The sequence below is a fragment of the Grampus griseus genome (assembly GCF_964374135.1).
Source record: "Grampus griseus genome assembly, chromosome: 10".
Lineage (NCBI taxonomy): Eukaryota > Metazoa > Chordata > Mammalia > Artiodactyla > Delphinidae > Grampus > Grampus griseus.
In genome coordinates, this window is record NC_139004.1 from 28,106,013 (window position 1) to 28,125,900 (window position 19,888).

The 19,888-nt window shown below is 40.7% G+C and overlaps 1 protein-coding gene across 2 annotated transcripts in view; it reads right to left on the reverse strand.

The window, feature by feature from the left end:
- The window catches only part of CD2AP (CD2 associated protein), a 103,750-nt gene extending 97,331 nt beyond the window's left edge, over positions 1-6,419 (reverse strand). For both annotated transcript variants that reach the window (XM_082663959.1, XM_082663958.1), the window contains exon 1: positions 6,282-6,419. In XM_082663959.1, coding sequence (XP_082520085.1) covers positions 6,282-6,285 — 4 coding nt within the window. In that variant the 5' untranslated portion in view covers positions 6,286-6,419. The remainder of the gene's footprint in view (positions 1-6,281) is intronic.
- Between the last annotated feature and the right edge of the window lie 13,469 nt (positions 6,420-19,888).

Genomic DNA, 19,888 nt, shown 5'->3' on the forward strand with positions numbered 1-19,888 from the left:
AGCCTGTGCTCTGTGACAAGAGAAGCCACCGCAATGAGAAGCCCGTGCACGGCAACAAAGAGTAGCCCCTGCTCGCCATAACTAGAGAAAGCCCGCACGCAGCAACGAAGACCCAACGCAGCCATAAATAAATAAAATTAAAAAGAACCTGAGCTATGTGGCACTAAAATAGATACGGGAATTCAGGATCCCATGTTAGTCATCTCTGGTTTGCAAATTAGTGGAGAAACAGTATGTGATCATGATGGAAAGTTGAATAAAGTATACAAAATTTTAAAGATTAAAAATGCAAGTCTAAAAAGAAAAATGCAAGTCTACTGGAGGCACTGGAAAGTAATGATGTGGTATAAAGAGGTTCTAGGAAAAAAAGAGTCCATAACATGGCCATATCTGACACTAGATCAACATTTCAGGCTAGATATCAATTTAGAATAATGAATTTTTAAAAAGCAGAGTTTCTTATTAGAATAAAAGCTCCTTTAAGTACAAACAACCAATAAATACACTTTCAGCTGAAAGAAAAGAGTAAGTATGAGGATAGAACATTCAGGCAACTGAGGTCTTCAGAAACTATCAAACAAAAACCAAAAAACAAAAAAGAGGTGAAGTTAAATTTAGCCCAAAGGAGGATTTAGGAGCCCAGAAAGAAAATACCTAACTCACTTGGTGCTAAAACCAAGGTTAGAACTGAAAATTGAAAGTACAGCACAGGGACTTCCCTAGTGGTACAGTGGTTAAGAATCCACCTGCCAATGCAGGGGACACGGGTTCGAGCCCTGGTCCGGGAAGATCCCACATGCCGCAGAGCAACTAAGCCCGTGCACCCGTGCACCCGTGCACCACAGCTACTGAAGCCCACGTGCTCTAGAGGCCGTGCTCCGAAACAAGAGAAGCCACCGCAATGAGAAGCCTGCGCACCACAACAAAGCACGCAGCAACGAAGACCCGAGGGAGGGAGGGAGGTAGGGAGGGAGGGAGAGAAGCACAATCTTGGGTCTGAAAAGCCCTAGTAAGATTATGAAGGGAATTCTATCTGCTTAATAGCAATAAATGAACCTGTGAACTAGTCTGAACATCTATCTAACAGAACATCTATCTAACATAAATCTAAAAGAAAGCTGTGGGTAGTATGGTGTGGGGGGAGTATGCGGGAGGACTGAAAAGGGCAGGTATACTATACAAAAAACGAACAAAAAAACAAGAAAGCTCTCTCTAATAACCAGCCTAATAACTAGCCTAACACAACTTCAGTGAAATTGTTCAGGGATCAAAAATGAGTAGTACTTTCAAGTTTCTTATGCCTTACTTGCCCATTTATTATTATATTGGCAGTTATGACTATTTAACACTGTTAAGGATTGTGCACTTGTTTCTGAAACAGAAGGGTATGCTGAAACTTTGTAATCTGCTTTGCCTTGGGTGTGAAAGGAGAAGAACAGGTGAAAAATAAATAGCTGCAAAGAGCAGATGTATCAAATCCCTGAGACCAAATAAACAGAGGGAGCGCTAGACCGTGAGCAAGAAATACCCTCAAGCATTGAGACAGAGAATCTCCTTTCACCCCAGTTACCCAGGGCCACTTGTAACACACATACAGATCCAGCTACCGACGCAGTGCCAAGCAGAAAATGTATAAGCTCTACAGCTTAGGAGCTCAGTATCTTGTCAATATTACTGCTTGCCACATCCTAAACAATTCCAATAACCAAGCTCACTTTTGTTCCTGGGAACAAATAGCTACCTTGTATCTCTCATAAGAAATCTGGACCCTGTCTGGTTCTGCTTCCTGGTTCCGAGGTCTTCAAGGCCTACTGCTAAAACTCATTTCCTCCCTTTTCCAAGATGCCAGCCTGAACCTCTACCTAGTACCTGCTACCCACCACCATCCCACTCCCACACCAACCTGGCCAAGTCCACCTGTCTGCACACTGTCTTTTGCTACTCTTATCCCTCATGCTGAGAGGCTAACTATAGTACCTCCATCCAGATTTCCAGGCCAGTGTTCTGGCCTCTCCATCTAGAAAGAGCTAATCCTGCTTGAGGTAAAGCTACCTAGTAGTTGGATATCAAATTCTACCAAGTCATAGATCCATCATGATGATTACCAATTTACCTAAATTTCAATCACATCATATTAGGTTTTATTCCCTCTTTCTTTTCTGAACAGAAACTCTGAAAACTTTCAGATCTTTCACAACTTATACCAGTTTACCTAGGAACTGCTTCTGCAGCTGTCCTGTTCTCACACAAATCAAGAATCATTACACCTTTCTTTGCCTATCTTCAACCTCTTGACATGACACCACTTTTTAAATACATTAGAAAATGGTATCATACTTAAAATACACTTAATGGAGGAAAATATTCCATGACACAGGAGAGGAGGGAAAAAAAATCACAGATTGGATTACTTATAAATAAAAATTTGAAGGTATTTTCAATTGGCAATATGGAATGAACTGAAGGCACTTCATGCTTTTAACTTTATCTTAAATGCCTTAAAATTTAGATCATCTTATTAAGTGAATAAGACATCATTTTACTTTGCTAACCCCTCATTCACGAGAGATATATGGCAAACTTCAGGCTAATTTCTACAGGAAAATATAAAATATTATGAATGTGAATTTTCACCCTAAATGTGATTTTACGGAATTATAACTATTCAAAACTTGAACCCTTGGAAAAATCTGATCACGAGTACTTACTAATTAAGGAACACAACTGATTATTAGATTTGCTAGTGATCCAACTTTGTTTCTTTTTTAAATTAATTAATTAATTTTTTGGTGGCATTGGGTCTTCGTTGCTGTGCATGGACTTTCTCTAGTTGCAGCAAGCGGGGGCTTCTCATTGCGGTGTCTTCTCTTGTTGCAAAGACATGGACTCTAGGCTCGTGGGCTTCGGAAGTCATGGCACGCAGGCTCGGTAGTTGTGGCGCACGGGCTTAGTTGCTCCGCGGCATATGGGATCTTCCTGGACCAGGGCTCAAACCCGTGTCCCCTGCATTGGCAGATGGATTCTTAACCACTGCACCACCAGGAAAGTCCAATCCAACTTTGAAACAAAAATTTCCTAATATTCCTCTTTCATGCTCAGGATTAGTTTAATTGAAGTAAATCCTGAAATTGAAAGGTGAGCTGCCAGGAGGCAATTTCCAGTTGCCACTACTTATTTGTATGAATCAAGATTTTATCAAAAGAGTGAATCAAAGAAAAGAAATAAATCACTGTATTACAGAAGTACACATATTATCTCTAAACCAAGTATATATTTCTGCCCATTAACTGCCTCATAATTTAAACATGTTGACTTATTATATGTGAGGTGGTAAAAAATAATTTAAACTAAAAAGTTCATAACCTTATCTAAAATTAAGAGAAATCCAATCCTTAAAATCTGCTTACTTTTTCAGAAATAAAAAGTTATATATAGTAACACTTCGTGCCATTTGCTTTCTGTCTTATTCCACTCCAAAATGTAGATCTGTACTTTTGGAATAAGAAATATAAGTATTGTCTTACCATCTTTTTCAAGCTCTCCCCAGTTCTTCCACACGGAAGGCCTCAAATTTCCTTATGATAAGCATTCTTCCACATTTAATAAATGCAGAAACTAAAAACAGTGCTTTAGTTTAAGACAACATTCAAATAAGTCTCTACTAACACTCATCCCACTTAGTTTTTCCTAAACTTACTACCAATAATGAACTTTCTCACAGTATATCAAACTTTGGAAGTTATCTTCCCGTTTCTGCATTGATACAAAATCATCTCATCCCACTGGTCCCTCAAAGACAATATCATGCTTCTAACAAAGGTCAAACATTGAGAATTGTTTTTTCAAGTTGATGCAAGATTTAGGGAAATTTATTTGAAAATGAAAATAATAGCAACCAACATTGGCTGTTCTAAGCACTTTACAAGTATTAACTCATTCAATCCTCCTAACAACCTATAAGGTTGATAGTTTTATCCCATTTATAGATTAAGAAACTGAAGCTCAGTCACAACAGCTAGTAGGTAGAAGAGCCAGGATTTGACCTTAAACTGTCCCAGTTCAGAGCCCAAGCACGCTCTAACTCTCTAGCTGTACCACCTAAATGTTAAGAACCATCATTTAATAGGTATCCAAGTTATTTTGAAACGAAGAAATTAAAGATTTTTCATTTCGTGATGAACCAAATAAAATACCATGTAAATATTTTAAGCTATCGTCTTAAGTCATAAGAAATAAAGACTTCTGACAGCAAAACCAAGTATGTTAGATTAATATTATAGAAAAAACTCCCTTTAAATGATTTTGATAATTTTATTATGAATACATGACCAATAAATTTAAAGTACACATTCATATGACAATATCTGACAAATACCTTTCAAAAATTAACTGCACCCAAGTAATCAACCTTTAAAACACATTCTGGGTAGTCAGGTTGAGAGTGTACAAACATCACACTTGACCAAGATAATCTGGCAACTCACCTAACCAGAACACGGCAAAGTCACTGAGAAAAGGCCTCTGAACAATCAAAATAAATACTCCAATGTCCAAGTATTGATACTCACTTTTCTCAAAAGAGGATCTCACAACTAAATAAGGGTCAACTCATTTTTACCTTATGCAGAATTACAAATTTGATTTCTGGAGGAAAAAATGGCGTAGAAAAATTACCAGTGGGAAGGTGAAGGGGGACACCGATCACAGTGACAAGCACATCCAATAGGGAAGCAGAAAAATGCTTACTTAATAACTTCAAAATGCAAAGAAATCTGATCTACAGTCCTATATACAATCCAACAGATCCTCACGGCCCACAGTAACTGATGGTCACAAATGATGACCCTAGGTCATCAAAAGATTTAATTATATTCTGCATCCTACTTAAAACAGAAAAGAATACCATATTTAATTTTAGTATGATTTTCACTCAAAGTCGTTTTATAATTTGAAGCTTAGAGGATAAACCCTCAATTACCCAGTAAGCTCAACTAATAAATTAGAAAGAAATTCCTTGGAAAGTTCCAAGTAGCAAAGGTTTCACTGTTTCTAAGTTTAAGAGCACTATGTGTACAAAAGTTACCTGAGAGCAAAAGGGAGACAGGAGAGCACAGAAGTAGAAAGTCTAAGAAAACAAAGAAGAGCTAGGCGACAGTCTATAAACGTGCTATCCTTAAGGCATTTCCCACAAAACAGTGTGTGGGCAGTAGGTGCCACATCAGCAGTACTCTGTATTTGTCCTGCTCCTAAATCATTTGTTAGTTTCATGAATTATTAATTTCAGTTAATAGTTTGTTGAGATGAAGCAGTACCAACTCTTTCCTCAACTGCAAGAAGTGATAGCGTCCTTCTGATTGCTCTACAAAACCAACACTGGGATTACTCTTACAGAGCATGCATATGCCTTACGGCACACATTTGATTTAAAAAAAAAAAAGTTCTCTTTTAAACTGCTTTTCATTTTTAAAGGATTCAGGGAGATAGTGCCTAGCCCACACCGAACTTTGTTATCAAAAACATTGTTACACTACTCAACAAAACTCCCTTTCAAACCAGGCTGCGACACATTCTTTCTGTAGCTCCAAACAAAAACTTTAAAGCACATAGTAAATAACATATAAGGCCTTGTACTTTTCTCCGCTTCTAGCGAGGAAGTCTAACTCCAAACAGGAAACTGCTTCTCAAAGGATTCAACGCAGAAATCCTACCAAACGCCAATCCAGTTCTCAGGAAGAGATTTAATATTTAAGTGCCAACACACTTGCCCAGGTAGAAACGGAGTAAATACTCAAGCTTCCCTGCCCTTGAGGCACCCCTTGGAAGTTTTAAAAGGGAAAAAAAATTTTGCCTTTTCTAACGAACAAATTACAAAATGCTTTAAAAGGCCAATCTATACAAAGGTTCACAGAAGATAAAGAAGTTGAAAGTGCTAGTTTGTCAAGTTTTTCGATCACCCTCCCCCATCCCACCAGGATCGGGGAGGAAAGAAGGGGCTAGGGAAGAAGGAAGGTTCGAGGCTGAGCGGAGCTAGGCGCGGGGCGAGGTGATCGGGCGCCCCCCCCCCCCATCCCCTCACCTTTCCCGGGACCAGGTAAAGAGGCAGAGAGGAAAGTACGAGATGGTGCACTTCTCCGCCAGAAGAGCAAGGTGGAAGGCAGGGCGAGGAGGGGCGGCGGGGAGCGAGCCGTGTGGCCGCGCAGGGACCGACCCCCGCCCCCTCCCCGCCGAGATCGAGAAGGGGAACCGTCTCCCCGAATCGGGAGCGTCCTCGAGTCCCTTACCCATGCTGGGGGCTCCCGCGGGGAGCAGCCCGGCGCCCGCTGCTCCTCCTCCGGCTGCTCGCGCGGCCGCTCCGGCGGCAGGAGGCGGGTCCTCCGCTCGGCTCTAGCCCGGCTGAGCTCAGGCGGGGCAAGAAGGCGCCTCCATCCGCCCGCGGCGTTCCCTGGCCAGTCCCGTCCACGCCACCCGTGAGGAACAGGCGGCGGCCGCTCCTCACTCGCGGCGGCTGGAGCACCCTCCCCCGCCCGCCCAGCCGGCGGCTTCCCCACCCCCGGTCGCTCCCGCCACGGGGTGGGACCTGCCGGTTCGTCGTGGCCGCCGGCTCCAACCCGGAGCGCCAGCCCAGCCCCGGAGCCCGCCCCCCGCCGCTCCCTCCGCGCCTGCAGTCCTCTAACGCGACGCCAGAGACTGAGGTGGAGACCGGGACAGAGGCCGGGAAGGTGCCGGGAGCTGGGCCGGGAGGAGGAAAATCTCGCGAGAATCCCCGGTCCTCCCTGCCCCGCCCCCGGCGCGTTCCGGCTCACCGCCTGCCCCCGGCGGCTGCCAGGTGCAGTGACGTCATGGCCAGGGGTCGCTCGCCGCCCGCGTCCAGGTGCGCGGAGCGGATGGGGGAGCCGTGCGGCACAGCTGCGACAAGTCCTCCGCCCTGAAGTTCGAAGCTGCTGAGACAGGCTTGTTGTGTGGTTTGTCGCTTCAGATGGATACAAAGAGTTTTTGCTGATAGGCAAATGAGCCTGGGTTGCCCCACTTTGCAGTGTTGCTGCAGCAGGCTTCGGGGAACCTAAAAGAAAAGAGGCCGCGAGAGAGAGATGCAAGAGGACAGAAATAGAGAGAAAAACCGTTTGCTTTCGAACTTCAGAGGTCCAGCTGCAATCAGAACCCGCGGTTTACCTTGCAAAGTTCCGCATGAATCAGAAGCATTTCTTAGTCGGAAAAAAATCCTAGGCACAGAGTAAATTCTATTTTACAGGATTAAATTATTGGGTTCCTTTAGTCTCTGTCCGCTGAAGACCACTTTCTAAATCCCTTTTCTCCTTGGAAAGTATAGTTTAAATTGTTACCTGATGGGGAGGGGGGAGCAGGTCGGGATAGTCATGATTTGAGAGATTGCCTGGCATTTTTTTCTAGCCTGAATATGAAAAAGAGCATAGGATTATTGTAATCAGACATGACACTTTCTTAGACTTAGAAATATATATAATTAATTCAGCCAGGGACTTCCCTGGCGGTCCAGTGGTTAAGACTCTGTGCTTCCATTGCAGGGGCCATGGGTTCCATCCCCGGTAGGGGAACTAATAACCCACATGCCAAACAGCTCAAAAAGAAAAAAAAAGTTCAGCCAACTTTTTTCCTCTACTGTTGAAGCAAACCCAGTTCCCGGACAGATGCGTGTGAGAGCAACATTTGTTGGTGCTTTTAAAAGCAATTTTGTCATTTAATTCTCACAAGCATCCAGGCAAACCCGGGTTTCTGAAACTCAGCACAGCCATTTATTTTTTGTGGGACTTTGGATAAATTAACCTTGCTGGATTTCAGTTTCTTGAGTCTGTCGAAAGAAATCTTTATAGTGCAAAGCACAGTGTCTGGCACATAGTAGCAACTTTGTAAATATCCATTTCCACTATCTCCTATAGGCCTGCATTTGCCATCCTTTAATCTTTTATTTCTAAAAAGATTACATAGGGTACCTTTTTAACAAGAATTGTCCATTACAATCAGAGACCAAAAAGGATAAAAGAAAAATATTTAATATGCACACCCAAAAAGATGTACATATTGGCTGTGTTGTACTGAAACCATGAAACATATTGTGACTTTTTTCAGTCAACAAATATTTATTATTATGTTAATTGTCCCCTTCTAAGCAAACAAATAAACAAACCAAAAAAGCTGAAGTCCAGCCCTTACCCTCAAAGATTTTGAATTCTAACCAGGAAGTGAGACATGAACAGATAGTTTATTAACAGTATGAGGTAGAGAGAGTCAAATTCCTGAAAATTTAAAGGAAAATTACTATGGGCAAGGCAAGCTTCAGGGGGAAGGTATAAATTGAACTAAAGCGTGGAGGAAGGCAATAATTTCAACCTGGAGGAGTCCTAGAAGTAAGGAGTGAAAGCGGAAATGCAAACGGAATATCCCTGAAACCTGTGTGGCTCCTGCAACCCATAAGAAAGCAAACAATTTAAACTTTGAAAAAATGAGGCTGATGGGAGGCAAAAGAGGATTCATGGAAGGAGATAAAGAAAAATATAAGATATTGGAAGAGAACTAAATACCTTGGTCTCTAGGATCCTAGATATTTTAAGAAGAAAGGCCAATGAATAGAAATGAAGAGAGGGTAAGGAAAACAAAGAGAAGGAGGGAAAAGAGAACTCTGGATTTGACAATAAGGTTACCTTTGAAAGTATAACTTCAGAATATATGTGGCAGAATGTGTAATATATATAGCCGCATATATTTAGAATATATATAGAACAGAAAAGTTAAAAGTTAGTTAAAGGTTTCAGTGACTAAATGAGCGATTAAGAAGTGAGGCCATGGGTTTCCCTGGTGGCGCAATGGTTGAGAGTCCGCCTGCTGATGCAGGGGACACGGGTTCGTGCCCCGGTCCGGGAAGATCCCACATGCCGCGGAGCGGCTGGGCCCGTGAACCGTGGCAGCTGAGCCTGCGCGTCCAGAGCCTGTGCTCCGCAACGGGAGAGGCCACAACAGTGAGAGGCCCTCGTACCACAAAAAAAAAAAAAAAAAAAAAAAAAAAGTGAGGCCACAAGTAGATAAGGTAAACATATTATTTTAACCAAAAGTCAGGTCACATAAACTGAAAAGATAAAGTGTCTATCAGTACAATCAGTTATAGCCTAGAAATCTCAGGATCTGTATTATTTCCACCATAAACCATGTATTTCAGAAGTCTGAAAATTAAAATAAGCAAAATCACTTTGCAAATTCAGAGGGCAATACCCCATTGAGGTGACGTTGACATATTGGATCATAAAAGAAATTGGAAAGATCAGGGAATAGGACAATAAGAAAGGTTGAGAAAACTGAACTAAAGCTAGGAAGTAATCACAATCCCGGAGTTAATGCTGTCTTTCAGAGGTGAAGACAAAGGACATCCCAATGGAAGAATGAAATCTAGAAATGTATTTTTTAAACTTACAAAATGGTATGTGAAACTATGTTCTAAATTTGTGAGTACTGAGCAAATGTTAGCTATTAATGACTCCATGGAGCTCGTTTCATCTTATAAGTCTTACCCCCTCAATGAGGCCTTTAAAGTGTGGCACTATGTTTTATACATTTTTATGTAACTAGCACATTGCTCAGCTCAAAACACTGCTTTCCTCAGTAGTAACTATTAGTTGGATGATAAAAAATATGGTAAGATGATAATCTCATCATAGATTTAACCTCAAATTCCTTTCAGCTAAAAACAAATTACCTTTTCTTTTAGTCTTTATTTCCTTTATCTTATAATGAATTAGGATTTATTTATCCATCTATCCTCACCCTTCTTTGTATTCTAAGACAAATGAACTAATACCATTCTTTTTTTCTTTTCTTTTTTTTTTGGCCATGCCATGCAGCTTGTGGGATCTTAGTTCCCTGACCAGGGATCGAACCCAGGCCCTTGGCAGTGAGACTGCTGAGTCCTAACCACTGGACCACCAGGGAAGTCCTGAACTAATACCATTCTAATGACTCACTTTCTTTTTTTTTCTGCTGAATATTGATCTGGTATGAAAGAGAATATTACAATTTCTGTGAGAATGACATAATTTCCACCAATCTAATTCATTCTAGACTGCCATCATGTCTTCCTAATGTTTTCTTAGGAATTTATCAGAAGATATCTATATTGAAAAAACCATCTACCTTCTTTCCTTCTGGTGAAAGCTATTCTAACCAGGAAGATTATTCTAAAGAAAATTAAATATTAACTTGATTGTGTTATTTTTAAAACACCGATTTAGCTCAAATCTTAGAGGCAACTAATTCTTTTCTTTATTCTCAGTTCCACAGAGCTAGATTTCCTAGCCAGCATTCTTATTGTTATTTTGTTTTGCCTTGGCTAGTTTACTGTATACTTAAGCACAAATTACATCAATGTATAACCTGAATTTTTAAAAATCATTCTTTAGAAAATAATTGAAGGAAATAATACTCTCAAACACATGCTTATACTGTGAGGTTAGTGAAGCTAGAAAATGTCCCTGCTCAAACTGGACCCATCAGCTTCTAACAAATTCCTGCTACTCTGTTAGCAATTTGGGGCATGTGCTCAAACATATGGTCTCTCTAAGCACTTTTCATTATTGCAAATAAGAAAAAATTTAGTTAAAAACATGATGAGGGACTTCCCTGGTGGCAGTGGTTAAGAATCCGCCTGCCAGTGCAGGGGACATGGGTTCAAGCCCTGGTCCAGGGAGATCTCACATGCCGTGTAGCAACTAAGCCCATGCACCACAACTACTGAGCCCACGCTCTAGAGCCCGTGAGCCACAACTACTGAGCCCATCTGCCACAACTACTGAAGCCCACGTGCCTAGAGCCTGTGCTCCGCAACAAGAGAAGCCACTGCAATGAGAAGCCCGCGCCCCGCAACGAAGAGTAGCCCCTGCTCGCCGCAACTAGAAAAAGCCTGCGCGAAGCAACAAAGACCCAATGCAGCCAAAAATTAATTACTTAATTAATTTTAAAAATAGGCACTATTACCAATAAATAAATAAATAATAAAAACATGATGAGCCCATCCAAATGAATCACTACTTTGCAAACTGAAAGGACCTTTTAAATAATGTTATTTGTACTTTATTCGGATGGTAGTGTCATTACAGAGCTGGTGGTTGGTAGGTAAGCCATAGAGCCTTGTTCTAAGTCCTCAAAGAGAGTCTCTTTCAAGAAGCATTACTTTTTCAAACTGTTAAAGCTAGTCTCCTTTGAAGGGTCAGATATTTTAAGCAATTCCAAATGACAAATACATTTGCATTTTTCAAATATCAGGCGATTCAATTATATACACAATATCATGTGAAGAATTTCTGGCTGTGAGTATATATTTATTCAACTCAACGGACATCTACTGACCACCCATTATAGATCAGCACCTGCTCTGTCACAAATATAGAGATAGAAAATGTAGGGACTTCCCTGGTGGGCCAGTGGGTAAGAATCCATGCTCCCAATGCAGGGGGCCCAGGTTTGATCCCTGGTGGGGAAACTAGATCCCACATGCATGCCGCAACTAAGAGCCTGCATACTGCAACCAAAAGAATTTTTTTAAATTAAAGAAAACATGCTGCAGCGAAGATCCCACATGCAGCAACTAAGACCCAGTGCAGCCTAAATAAATAAATACTTAAAAAAAAGAAAATATAGTCCCTGCTTTTTTTTTTACACTTAGATTGCTTCCATATCTTTTTTTAATTTAATTTTATTTATTTTTTATACAGCAGGTTCTTATTAGTTATCTATTTTATACATATTAGTGTATATATGTCAATCACAGTCTCCCAATTCATCCCACCACCCCCATCCCACAATAGTCCCTGCTCTTAAAAGAGCAAGTATTAGGGAGCTTTAGGGGGTACATTGGAGTTGCTCCATAAGGACAAAGAAGTGTATTTAGACAGCGAGAACAACAGGCAGGTATACTATTGAAAGCCTGGGATACCTTTGGCGGGGGGGCAGGCTGGGAGAACCATAGTCAAACACAGAGAGTTCATGTGTTTTGGAAATGATTTGAGGTCTTATCCTAGAAGTTATAGGTAGTTAATGAAGGATTTTAAGTAGGCAATTGCTTTGCTCTTTCAGCCACAGGAAAAAATTCACATGTCTCAAAAAATTAGGTACAAAAAATTTGGTTCTATAAGCATGGATTAAGCCCCACTACCCTCAACCAATTAATAAATATGTTTTTCACTAATATTAAAAAAAAACATTTAAACTAACATAATAGACAAGACACTATGTATGCTGGGCACTGTGAAAACAGCAGCTCTGCCTTTAAGGACTGTGATTTCCAGCTAAGAGATGCTTAACTGTTTTGAACTTACATTTATTTAAATAAAATTGGCCTTTTTTGCAGACATGGCACAAACGAATAAACTGGGCACATTCTCATTTTAGTATGAATTTAGTAATGAATTAGTATTCTTATTTAGATCTCTTTGCAAATTCTAAACAATAAATGCAAATAACTTGTTTCCCCCAAATAAGAAGATATTTATACGTATCACAAGTTACTGTACCACAAGTTTCAAAAAAGAGTAGATTTTTGAAAACAGAGATATTAGTGATCTATGTTTTCTTCACTTGTGAGCTTTTATAAATGACAAAGAATGAATTATTATTATTTTTTTAAATAACCCAAAGGAACATCCAGAAGAAGACTCCATCTGTAATCATTATCCCTTGGGCAATACCATTTCTGTGTCTGCCTAATGTGACACTAAAAGGCACTCATCAAACTGTTATATGTCTATGCTTCTGCTTATCTAACCATGAATTGTTTCTGAAACAAGAAGTGGAAACTTTATTTCAAATCCCTACTTAACTTCCTTAAGGGCACAGATGGCAATGAGGGTTATGTCCCATCTGAGACTGGAGTGTTTAAACTGCCTGCTTTGACATTCTTATTTTTTTTTTTTTTTTTTTTTTTTTTGGTGGTGCGCGGGCTTCTCACTGTTGTGGGCTCTCCCGTCGTTGTGGAGCACAGGCTCCGGACGCGCAGGCTCAGTGGCCATGGCTCACGGGCCCAGCCGCTCCGCGGCATGTGGGATCTTCCCAGACCAGGGCACGAACCCGTGTCCCCTGCATCGGCAGGCGGACTCTCAACCACTGCGCCACCAGGGAAGCCCTCTGACATTCTTTTGAAACCCACGATTAAATACCTGCCAAAGCAAAAGACGTTCCTCTCTGCATATTCCTGAGAATTCACATACCGTTCTGCCGGTTTCTGAGCCACGTCACCACTCCCACAACTGCACCACATGCTGTATGTGGCTCCTAAGGAGATCTCCTCCATCTCCTGGTCAGCCCACTCCTCCTCACCCAGCATTTGCCTTTTCTCACATCTGCTTAAATATCTGAGGGTAAATTCCAGTGACACATACTACACCTCAACCTCCTTACTCCTGAGGCTTATATCAATACCTCCAGTTTATAAGCAGGGAACCAGAGTCTTTCTAAATGATCTCCTGCTCACCATGCCTACCTTCTTCATTCTAGAATTGATGCTTTAACAGGACTCTGTCCCCTTCTTTTCTCTCAACAGTCATATCTCTGATGTGCCCTCTCATAATTTTATATTTGAGCTACCTTTTCTTTACCCTTAATTTCCTAGACGAAATCCCCCTCCCTTTTCACTCTTCCTTCCCCACCCTATCTTATACCATATCTCTCTTGACACTGACCTTTGATTGCCAATCCAGTTTGTCCAGTCTAGTAAACTCTACATACGTAGCCTTTCTGATCTCCTAACCCTCCCTGGCCACCAAATATCTTTTCACAGAGTAATCTTAGACCTTATTGAGACCTTATTGTTACAGTTTTAAGGTAACAAAGTTTTTACACATTAATAGCACGTAATCTCAACGTATTCCTTAAAATAAATCAGTGAGCTAGGTGATGCTATTTCTTGTTTTGCAATATTAGCAACAAAAGTAGCATTAATAACAGCTAACAGCATCTGACCATTTTTAAGTCTCGGGCACTGACCTACCTACACACTTCATATCCCTCACCTCGTACGGTCCTCACTACAATGCTATGAATCATGGTATTATCATCCCCATTTTAAAGAGCAGGAAACTGAGACCAGTAATTACCTTGCCTAAGATCACATAACTATTAAATAGCAGAGCCTATGCTTGAATGCAGAGCTAACTCCACAGCTAATGTTTCAGTTTATCTCAAGTCAGTTTGCTCCTTAAGCCATAATTTCTTTTTTTGCTTAAAGAGAGAATACAAAGGAATATATAAAGGATATAAAGGAATCCTTCTTCCATGGTTCGTTATAAAGATCAACCAGGAAAGGGCCTGGGACAGAGTAGGCACTTGCTGCTAATCTCTTTTCCCATCTTTATGCATTCATTGAGGACCTACTCTGTGCTGGGAGGTATACAAGGTGCTTGTGTAGATGGGTGTAGAGAAGTGATAAAGGAGACGTGGGCCCTACCCTCATGGAACTTGTGGTCTAAGGGAAGAAGTTGCATTTCCCAAGTACACAGTGTAAATCATCTATATGATTTCTCACGTGCCGCCTCCCACATGACCCCTTCTTTCTTAAATGTGTTCTCTCCTTCCTCAGAAACACTGTGCTTATACCTCTCCTGGAACATTTGGTATATTTCCTTTTGTAGTACAGCTATTATCCTACAACTTGCATTTCCTGTTATGATGGTGATGGCCTTGAGACTGGGACTCTGTCCTCCCTATCTTTGCATTCTTGCCAACCACTAACACAAAGGAGGCTCTCAATAATTGTGTACTAAACTCAACAATAGAAAGACATCATAAAATTATGTCTCTACATCCTGAAGATTTCAAATCAAGGAGTTATGACCTCACTGATTTGGTCAGATTCTTCTTATGAATGCTGTCTTATCAATGGATTATTTGCCATTCTGTGGCAAACTTTTCCTGGAGATGATTAGCCAAGATGTGATTACTTAGGTATATGCTTGACTAAGGGGTCCCTTATCTTTTGTAGTGAAGACAGTTCCTGTTAAACTGTCATAATTTTCAGTTAATTTTTACATACCAGAATTTTGGTAGAAATATTATTTCAAAAAAGCTGAAGATGTATATTCAGAATAAATTCATCCTATTTATTACGAGGTCATAGTTTTTTCTAAGAATTATGGGGAGGGAGGAAGGAGTGAAATAAATGCTGGTAACGTGAGAGAAATGCTGGAAAAATCTTATCTACCCTGTGGTCTGCATCAGCGCAGCCACTCCTTGCAGGTGAAGCCTGGGTTTCATCAGCCCCGCCTCTGCACAAAATGCATATTTGTGTTTACACGCATACGGTATTCCCTTTCCCACGTGGAATCATCACCTTCTTCAAACCTTACCTCTCACCCCTAAAATGTATACAAAGGATGAAGAAATCCGAGATATTACGACACTACAAGGTTGTGCTCGAAACATGTTAAAGTGTCATGCCCTGTTGATTAAGAAATTAGTCACCACCCGTGTGCGATGTCACCTCACATCAGGTGGAAACGAGAACCCAGGATTGGGAGACGTGCTCCGTGTTTCAGAATCCGATTAAACAATTCAATAAAACATTTACAAAACAGAAAGATGTTGCGATCACCACACAACAGAGTTGTGTTAAAAGACCATCAGTTTTCCAAGGCCCAGGGAAATGATATGCCAAGAGAAACAGCCTCAGAGGAATTTCCATTTCTGGTTAAGTTCACTTCAGGATCGCTCTTCCCCAAATGAAAGTGTTAGTTAGTGGGTCTATTTGAAGATTACTTAAACCGTAATGAAAGGGAAAGGATCTTCATGGCAGACACCTTGTAGAGACAGGAATTGAAAGCCAGTGAGGACAGTTTCATTTGTAGGGGAAGAAGCCTGAGAAAGAGGAACTCTTTAAACAAATTTCTTGAGAGACAGAGACAGAGACAGAAATATCAGACGACGAAAGGCCTGAGAGAAAATCTCTCTTAATTATTCATTCCTTCATTCATTCATCCATTCATTTTCGGAGGAGAATGTTTTAATCATGACTCAGGATGAGCTTTTTTTTTTTTATGAAGTGATAAATTGAAATCAAATTTATCCAGTACAAATAAAAACTTGGCCTATTCTTAAATCCATATATTAATCACATGCACATTTTTATGCTTTTCTTCTGATTATGTAAAAAATGCTTGCTGTACAAAATTCAAACAATACCGAAATGTGTAAAGTAAAAGGGGAAAGTCCCAAAGAAGCCCATGTCTCAGAACAACCTCTATTAACAGTTCGGTTTATATTAACCAGTAGTTTTATTCATTGTCTTACATGTAAATTGCTTATGATTACACTATACATATTGCTCTGCAACTGTGCTTTTCCTATCTAATCAATGGACGCCTCTCCATGCCAATGCATTTATTTCCATATCAAGTCATTGCTTCAAATGGTGCATTCCATTGTTTTACTGATTCATGACCAATTTTATATTAATGAGTGTTTGAATTACTTCCAGGTTTTTGTATTTTTTGGTACCATAAATCTGCCTCAGTGAACATCTTTGTATATAAATCTTTGTACACTAGTGTGAAATTTTTCATAGAAGTGCAATTGCTAGATCAAAAGTCATCCAAAAATGTTGTGCCAATGATTCATTTTCCACAGTTTACACTATCACCAAAACTGGGTAATGATCTTTTGAATTTAGTCCATATGGTAGGAGAAATATTATAGCTCATTGTTTCAACTTATATTTGGGAGGCTGAGAATCTTTGTAGATTGACTACTTTTATTTCTTTGTCGAAAATTGCTAGCCCGGGGACTTCCCTGGTGATCCAGTGGTTAGGACTCCAGGCTTCCACTGCAGCGGCCACGGGTTCGATCCCTGGTCGGGGAACTAAGATCCCTCAAGCTGCGCGGCACAGCCAAAACTAAATAAATAAAATAAAATTGCCAGCCCTCCAGCCCATACGCTTGGCTCATCTTCCTATTTGTACTTATTATTTTCTCAATGCTTTATAAAAGCTATTTATTCTAGAGATGTTTGTCATTTTTCTGGGTATCCCTGTGGAAGGCAGAATAATGGCCCTTCGAAGATGCCTAGGTCCTAATCCCTGGAACCTACGAACATGTGATGTTACATGGCAAAAGGGAATTGAGTTGCAGAGAGCATTATGTTTGCAAAATCAGCTGACCCTAAAATAAGGCGAGCATCCTGCGTTATCCAGGTGGGTTCAATGTAGTCATAAGGATCCCTAAAAGTGGAAGAGGGAGCCAGAGCAGGAGAACCAGAGAGACGGTAGTATAAGGACTTGAGGAGTCATTGCTAGCTTTGAATATGAGGAAGGGGCCATACCCAAGGCTTCTAGCCTCTAGAAGCTAGAAAAGCCAAGGAAACAGATTCTCTTCTAGAGCCTCCAGAAAGAAATACAGCCCTGCTGACCATTGTTTTTAGCCCACTGAGGCCTGTTTCAGACTTCTGAACACCAGAACTGTAAAATTATAAGTTTGTGCTGTTTTAAGCCACATAATTTGCAGTGATTTGTTATAGCAGCAATGGGAAACTAATACAGAGGGCCAGAGAAAGGGATAATCCACCCCCACCACCTACTTCAAGCAGCATCTCCAGCATCCACTACAGTCCGCTGACATGGTTTTGGTTTCAGCTAGTTGATCTTGGCCCCTGAGCTCTGGGAACACCACATCTTCCCTTTCCCTCTCCAGTTTAGGAGCTAGAAGGCTACCTGCTGTTGATAACTTCCAAGGTGTTTACCATCCTCTTTTTTTTCCTTTAACTTTTAAAAATAGAAGTATAGTTGATTTATAATGTTAATTTCTGCTGTACAGAAAAGTGATTCAGTTATACATGTATATACATTTTAAAAAAATTATTTATTTATATATTTTTTGGCTGCGTTGGGTCTTCTTTGCTGCGTGCGGGCTTTCTCTAGTTGCGGTGAGAGGGGGCTACACTTCATTGTGGTGGGCGGGCTTCTCATTGCAGTGGCTTCTCTTGTTGCGGAGCATGGGCTCTAGGCGTGTGGGCTTTAGTAGTTGTGGCATGAGGGCTCAGTAGTTGTGGCTTGTGGGCTCTAGAGAGCAGGCTCAGTAGTTGTGGCACACGGACTTTGTTGCTCCGCGGCATGTGGGATCTTCCTGGACCAGGGCTCGAACCTGTGTCCCCTGCATTGGCAGGCGGATTCTTAACCACTGCGCCACCAGAGAAGTCCCTATATACATTTTTAATATTCTTTTCCACTATGGTTTATTATAGGATATTGAATATAGTTCTCTGTGCTATACAGTAGGACCTTATTATATATATATATATACGCACATTCTATATATAAAAACTTACATCTGTTAATCCCAACCCCTCACTCCATTCCTCCCCCAACCCCCTCTCCCTTGGCAACCACAAGTCTGTTCTCTATGTCTGTGAGTCTGTTTCTGATTTGTAGATAGATTCATTTGTGTCATATTTTAGATTCCACCTATAAGTGATATCATATGGTATTTGTCTTTCCCTTTCTGAGTTACTTCACTTAGTATGATAATCTGATTTACTTCACTTAGTATGATAATCTCTAGCTGCATCCATGTTGCTACAAATGGCATTTTTCATTCTTTTTTATGGCTGAGTAGTATTCCATTGTATATATGTATCACAACTTCTTTACCCATTCATCTGTTGCATGGACATTTAGGTTGTTTCCATGCCTTGGTTATTGTAAATAGTGCTGCTATGAACACAGGGGTGCATGTATCTTTTTGAATTAAAGTTTTGTCTGGATATGTGCCCAGGACTGGGATTGCTGGATCATATGGTAATTCTATTTTTAGTTTTCTGAGGAACTTCCACACTGTTTTCCATAGTGACTGCACCACTTTACATTCCCACCAACAGTGTGGGAGGGTTCCCTTTTCTCCACATCTTCTCCAGCATTTGTTCTTGCCAACCTCTGTTTGGTTTTTCACCCCTTCCATAACCAATGAAGACAAGTCCTGTATTAGTTTCTGTTTACAATGTTTAGGGATATCTTTTCCTGGGTGGACCTTGCCTGATAGAGTCTGTCCAAAGTGTTGCAAATATGTTTTCCCAATCTGATGTTTGTTTTTTACTTTTGATAGTGTTTATTTCATGTCTGATAACGTTTTAATAGTGTTTAAACTTGCATCCAGTTAAACATCAATCTTTTGTAATGACATTTGAGTTTTATGTTACCATTGAAAGGCCTTTTCTCCTCCAAAATTTTAAAAATACATAACCTATCTGGGACTTCCCTTGTGACTCAGTGGTTAAGAATCTGCCTGCCAATACAGGGGACACGGGTTCCATCCCTGGTCCAGGAAGATCCCACATGCCACAAAGCACCTAAGCCCGTGCACCACAACTACTGAGCCTGTGCTCTAGAGCCCACGAGCCACAACTACTGAGCCCTCCTGCCACAACTACTGAAGTCCACGCACCTAGAGCCTGTGCTCCGCAACAAGAGAAGTCACCGCAATGAGAAGCACATGTACTGCAGCTAAGAGTAGCCCCCGCTCGCCGCAACTAGAGAAAGCCTGGGCAGCAACGAAGACCCAACGCAGCCAAAAATAAATAAATAAAATAAATAAATTTACATATATATAAAAATAACCTATCACTTTATCTAGTTTTGAAATGTTTGTTGATAATATATAATCGCAAAGTATATGTATCATAAGTGTACAGCTTGCTAAATTTTCACAAACTAAGAACTTCTGGTCATATTATAATTTCACTTTTTGCATTTAAAGTGATATATTTGGATTTGATTTAGGGTTGATGGAGTAAGATTGGAATTCAGGTTTGTTTTTCCTTCAGTGAGTAGTTATCATGTTTGAGAGCAGTAATCCGTACTTCTACAGATTTGAAATGCCAGCTTTATCATATGCT